The 6475-nt window shown below is 42.1% G+C and overlaps 1 protein-coding gene across 3 annotated transcripts in view; it reads right to left on the bottom strand.

The window, feature by feature from the left end:
- Positions 1 to 244: 244 nt before the first annotated feature.
- znf827 (zinc finger protein 827) overlaps positions 245 to 6475 on the bottom strand; it is a 65479-nt gene continuing 59248 nt past the window's right edge. For 2 of the 3 annotated variants that reach the window (XM_069530015.1, XM_020101298.2), the window contains exon 14: positions 245 to 4622. In XM_069530015.1, the coding sequence (XP_069386116.1) occupies positions 3605 to 4622 (1018 nt within the window). In that variant the 3' untranslated portion in view covers positions 245 to 3604. Of the gene's footprint in view, positions 4623 to 4973; positions 5025 to 6475 lie in introns of all 3 variants that reach the window. The other variant, XM_020101296.2, reaches the window with a different exon arrangement.

Raw genomic sequence — 6475 nt, 5'->3', positions numbered from 1 at the left:
AACTAATATAAAAGAGATCTGTTCTGTGTAGCAGCAGGAAAGATGGTTTTTTTTGAGCAGCTGGAATTACGTCGTGTTTTTTGTCTGTTTTCTAATAATTAATCAACAAATTGGTTGATTTATTGGTTAATCGTTGTACGAGGGATTGAGCATCTTACAAAAATGAAACGTACGTATATTTAACACCGTGAAGCCGTGACACTGAACAAAAAGAACAAACAGAAAGGAGACAAAAGACGTGATATCTGATGTAAGCTTTACTTTCAAATCCTGTTACATTTAGATCTGGCAAGTTGAACATAAAATAATGCCAAACATAAAAAAACAAACAAATACAAAACCAAAAAAAAAAGTACAAATGATCTATTTACCAGTTATCGTCACAACCCTGTACAGCCTTAACAATGGAGTAATAAAAAAAGCTTTATACAGCACATACCAATCTTTACCGAGTGCCAACAGAAAAGAGAGTTGAGCCTTTTCTAATCATAAAACACAGCCGAACGTAAAGCTAACTGATTGTAGGACAGTGCAGGCTGATGCTAACTAAATGCAACCGAGGGAGTTAGTTTTAAACACAATTAAGTGCTAGAGAACTAGAGCAAGGGCAATGTCATGCATACTCTGAAGTGCCGAAAAGGTAGTCAAGCTTTTAAAACGGAGAACGTCTCTGTGCTGCACACGATTGGGCAAAATAAACAGAATAAGTGCTTAAAAGAATACTGTTTTGTTTAAAGGATAAGAGCCCTGTTGCCTTTTTAAACATTACACTCGAACCCGGGAGACATAAGGAAGTGCAGCCATTCATGATTACGTTGTATTAAAAGGCAGACATTTTTAAAAAGGTGTCAAGAGTGGACACATTCTCGTTTTTTCTCTTCAGCTTCTTTCTTCTCGTGGACCCTGACAATTAGTTTGACTTATTCTCAGAAGTCTCAGGTGGTTTCCTTCCACCAAGTGGCACTAGAGTATAAAAGATAACATAGATAGTACAAGGAGAGAGTGTGTGTGTGTGTGTGTGTTGGAGGGATGCTCCTTTCACTCCAGAGACAGCATGCCAGGCATTGACCGAGCAAAAAGGAACAATCAAACAGTGTAAAGAGGGAGACAATCGAGGCATCGCTCCTGAGCAGGACATGACGGATTCAATCCTAACATCACATCCTGCCGCACTTACATTTTGGTCTTGACAATTCATGTTTTCTGTCCAATCAACATTTTTCTGACAAGATTTAAGTAGAAAAATAAAAAAAAGCAACAATGAGTCACTGTAACAAAACACATGAGTAAAATAGACAAAAAAGTAAATGACAAAGAAAAGAAACAACCCCTTTACAAATAAGGGATTTTGGCTTGAAGACCACTTGGAACACAAGCACGATTGATGACGGGTAAAGCTTTTCCAAAAATAAAACGCTTGTACTACGCTGCCCCACCTCACAAAACACACTCTTCTTGTTGAGCATTAAATGGATAAATACATATTCTCATAATCAAAAAGTGCAGCACTGTGCAAAATTGGCGATCACAATTTAGCCTGGGACTTTGAGTTCCCAGGGAGAGCTTAACCTCCACTGTCTAATTCATGCAATTTGTATTAATTTACTTTGTCTGGTTTTCACGGAGGCCCCCCCCCCACCCCCCCCAGGGTCAGCCGAGAAAAAACAGCCTCCGCAGGCAAAAATCAGCCAACAACATCTTTCTATAGGTTTTTTAAATTCAACGTTCCACAATGAAAACAGAACTGGCCGATAAATTTATTGGACTTTGTTGTCTTTAAAATACTCCATTCTTTATTCTCTGACAAGAATTCTTTAACAGTTTTACAAGTTTTGTTTCTCAGCTGACTTTAAAGGAGGGGGGGAGGGGCTCTGTACGGACACAGACCCCTTTGCATTGCAAGAAATGTCTACATGTGAAACTAAGGGATGTTTGATTGAGTCATTACCAGCGATGACTGTCTACTTCACATTATTGTGACGTGGTGGATCTAAGTTTGCACTTAAAACAAAAAAGAAAATAAAAGATTTAAGTGCTTTTGGCTTGAAGTGTAGCTACAGTTAAGTGCAATAAAAACTCAAAAGGTCGACAGGAGGGAGGGTATCGGGCAGTACCGTGTCAGCCAGACTAACAGAAGCCATCGGATGCTGTACATGTGAACGGCTTCGCTTCCTAGCATCGCACCTACAGGAGCTTCTCTTTTCTTTTATCCCGATAGGTGCTCTATGAATGTTAGTAGAAAACGTTTTATAATGATGTAAAAGGCTCAGTAAAAAATGTAAAAATGACAAAAACAAAAGAAAAACAAAGAAAAAGACACAGAAGGCCACCAAACACACCGACTTTCCCGCCTTTACCAGCACAGAAGACGTCCCTGCTAACACTTCTGCGTCACTTCTTTTTCCATGTACATAAACAAAAATACATTCATTCAAGTCATTTTGGAACAGATTTTTTTTCTATTTTTTTGTACACAAAAAATTACAAAAAGCTCCAAAAAGCACCATTGAATCGGCCTGTGGTGACCCTGGCTGTGGGCAGCTCGCTGACCCTGAGCCGGTCACCTCCACAAAACAGTTATCTCATATATCTCTTCTAAGTACAGGTGCGTGATACATAGTTCTGCATACGAATCTGCGCTGATATCCACTTGGTCTCAGAAGAATATTTTCGTCTGAAGGATTTTACATTTATATTAAGTCTAGTTGTTAGAATTAAACATGTTTCTCGCTGTTCTTGGGTCATTTTGAATATATTCAATTTACAGATTTGAATATTTACATCAACGCAGCTTATATACTGTTCTATTAGCTAAAAAAAAAAAAATCTAGCTTGTAACCCTTTAAAATAAGATTTATTCTGAGACAGAAGTGATATCAGGCAGCAGCTATGCATAATATGGTTTCACCATTATACAAAAGACCAACAGAAATCAAAAAGATGGGAGGGGCTACAAAACTATGTACAAGATTGATAAATAAGGTAAGTGCGTGGTTTGAGGCGTTGCTTTGGAAACGTGCCTTTGTCAATGAAAAGCATGCCGTTTCATTGGTTCGGTCGCACCGCTAACACTTCAAGATATCTCGACTTTAGCTTCCTAATGACGTCAAAGCTAGTTGAATCACAGAAACAGGCATGCTATTTCGATGCATAATAGCAATAGACAAAAATGCACTAAAATGTAGCACTTGCAAATTTTGTTTCGTCTTTTTCAACTTTTTATCTCATCAAACGACTAAAGAAAAATATCTATAAAACTGAGATATGTTAGTTTCCTTAGATAATGCAACTGGGTCCAGGTCATTCAGACTTTTAAAAACAGAAAACAAAAGGTAATAGAGAGTAGTAGCTGAAGTAGTAATAATTCAATTGATAGAACTGATAAGAAAAGCAGCTTTTTGATATAAATGCATTTTTAGCATGTACAGCCTTTTTCTCTTATAAATGTTTTTTTTCTTCTTTTCTTTAATAAGTTTTGTCTGGTCCAGCTTATTCTGCTGGTCTGATTGGAAAAGATGTTGCTCCCGCTGCAGTGGTCAAGTGTCATTCACGCCACCGTCCGAGGAGTGAGGGACCGAGTGAGGAGAGGAGGAGGTGGGCGAGGTCAAACAGTCTTGGCCCTCTCCATCAGTCCCAGGTAGGCCAGGAAGGAGTGTTTGTGGGAGGTGGGTGAGGGGGGAGAGCGGGAGGGGGAGGCCGAGTTGGAGGAGAAGAGGAGAGGAGATGTGGCGGGCCGCCATCTGGAGTGGAGGTGCGAGTGGAATGTGAAGCGGCTGTTGTGGGTGAACAGGGTGGTGAGGGGGATCAGGTGGGCCCGGTCGCAGTTCCTGTACTGCTCGAACACGTGGCGGGAGGAGGGGAGGAAGAGGGAGGGGCTGCCGCTGCTCGAGCCGCCGGGGTTTCTTGTGGCGTTGTTGCCGTTGGCGCTGACCAAGCGGTGCAGAGGACCTCTGGCGTCCAGGTGTTTAGATTTGCCCAGTGTGAATGACAGGGCAACGGACTGGAGCGCCTGGGACGCTGTTAGACTCATGAGGGGGCTGTTACTCCCACTCCCTCCGCTGCTTCCTCCTCCTCCGCTGAACAGGAACTTCTCATCACTCTTCTGCAACGACGAGCCCCCCGGCGATGTTCCCTCGAAAGGCAGCTCCTCCTCTCCTACCTCTTCATCTTCTTCCTCCTCTCCTCCTAAGCCTTCGTCCAGTCCCCCCGCTCCTCCACTCTGGTGTTTCTTGAGGTGGCGGCTGAAGACAAAAGGGTGAGTCGTGGTGAAAGGGCACTCTTGGCAGCCGAAAGTCTGGCGCGGCGCGTGCTTCAGCTTCTTGTGCAGGTTGAGGTTGTCCTTGCGCTTGCAGCTATAGGAGCAGCGGTCGCAGTGGAAGGGCCGCTCGCCTGTGTGCACACGCACATGCTCGATCAGCTTATTGGCCGTCTTGGACAAGTAGCCACACTGCTCACACTTGTAGTGGTTGCCCAGGCGGTGCCCGCGCATGTGGGCCTCCAATGAAGCCTGGTCGGGCCACAGTCCCTGGCAGATGCGGCAGCGGTACTCCATCTTACAGTGCGTCTTAAGGTGGCACTCCATGGCCGCTGGACGATTGGTGGAGTAGATGCAGAAAGGGCACCTGGGTAATGCAACGAAAGGGAGGGAGGGAGGGAGGACACAACACACAAAACAAGCAAAAGATAGTTGTTGGCAAAGTGTACATTCACAACCACCTAACACAACTTGAAATTGAACAACACAAAATGATGAAAAGGAGGAGGACAGATAAAGGAAAAGTGTGTATCATGTACAGATCTGTGTGCTCATGGTGGTATGTGTGGCAGTTTAATGATGGCAGAATTGAGGTGATCAGGTGTATGTGTGTATATGTGTGTGTGTGTGGGAGGGAGAGGAGGAGGGGTTGACAGGCTGGAGAAAGGATCGGAGCAGAAGGACATGAAGGGAAATGAAGGAATGGAGTGGCACTTACATTTAAATAGCACCTTTCATCTGCTCTGGGCCCCAAAGCGCTTCACAAACCCTGCAGAACAGAATCACCTCAGAAAAACCTCGAAATGGTCAAGGCCCTCTCTCCCTTTCTACACACTCCTACATATATAAAAACACTTCACATTGTTCAAGTGTATACACGCCAGACTGGGACAAAACATCTTGTTCTGGACTTGAGGTCAGGAAATTTGAGTCAATTTGCTGTTGATGTCCATTAACTTTTACATTTTGGCTAAACCTGCCTGCTGTTTTTAGTAAATATAAATGTGGTTTACATAAATTAAGAGACGGTGTAAACCTTGAACATATAACCAGCATGTGCAGATTGAAACAATACAGCAGAGACATTGAGTTTAGGCAGATTCCAGATAAAGTTAAGCACAAAGAATATCAAAAGAACTCTCTCTTTTTCCTCCGTAGAATGAAAAGAATCTAAAATAGCCACAACCTGTTTATTTCCCTTTTAAAATGCTGCCTTAAAGAAATCAATCTGGCTTCAAACACATTCACAGCAGACAGAAGAGACATTTAAAACTGTTACAAACCCTCCTTTACATTTATTTATTCACTCACACACTACAGCTAAAAGCGAGTCCTCAAATTAATGACTAATAGACGCTGTGTGAATATCTTTGGGCTATGAAGGGGCTTCTTGTGTGTTTGTGTTTCTGTTATCTACAGCATTTGTGTATTAAGTAGAAGTGTAACTTTGCGGGCAGCATTCCTGGTTTTACACTCAGTGAAATGCTACAGTTTCCACACATGTTACAAACATCCTAACTCCACTGATGACCGCACAGAAAAAAGATGTAGAACACAGATCTTTGTTTATGACGAGATGAGGCGATAATCATAATGACACTCGATGGGTCTGCAGATGCACGGATTGGAGTTATGAGAACTCAAACAAAAAAAAAGGAAATGGTTGGTGTTACTTGAAATGAATCCTTACAAAATGCTCTACATGTGATTTCTTTTTTCAACTTTTAGTGAAAATGTTTTCATGTTTAAAAGCTTTTTTTTTCATCCCAAATCCCCCCCCTGAATGTGTGTGTGTGAGAATACATTATTGTGATTAGACTAAAAACATTATCGGTGTGTGTTGTGGGTGTTGAGGTCAACAGATGGGCTTTACGTTCGCTTGACAGGCCTGAAATGGGACATAAACGTGTCACAGTACAACAAAGGCTCCTGAGGGACTGGAGTATGGAGATGGGGAGGGAAGCATGTGAGGAGACTACAGCTAAAAAAAAAAATCATCCATGATTTTTTTTTCTCTTTCTTGAACATTGGTGTTTTACATTTTTTGTATTGTTTTCTTAGAGAATCATTTATGGACCTTAATGAAAATCTAGAGAATCTAAACGTAGGTTTCATAAGGAGACTATTGGATCTTGGCTGAGATTTTTGCTCTCTGAATGCCATTCTAGTTCTTTATGGAGAGGCCTTTATCCTGTGAGTTTCATTTGGACAATGTATTGA

This window comes from Paralichthys olivaceus, chromosome 8 (genome assembly GCF_024713975.1).
Source record: "Paralichthys olivaceus isolate ysfri-2021 chromosome 8, ASM2471397v2, whole genome shotgun sequence".
Lineage (NCBI taxonomy): Eukaryota > Metazoa > Chordata > Actinopteri > Pleuronectiformes > Paralichthyidae > Paralichthys > Paralichthys olivaceus.
The sequence above is the reverse complement of the archived record's forward strand: the minus strand, read 5'-3'. Positions and strand labels throughout refer to the sequence as shown.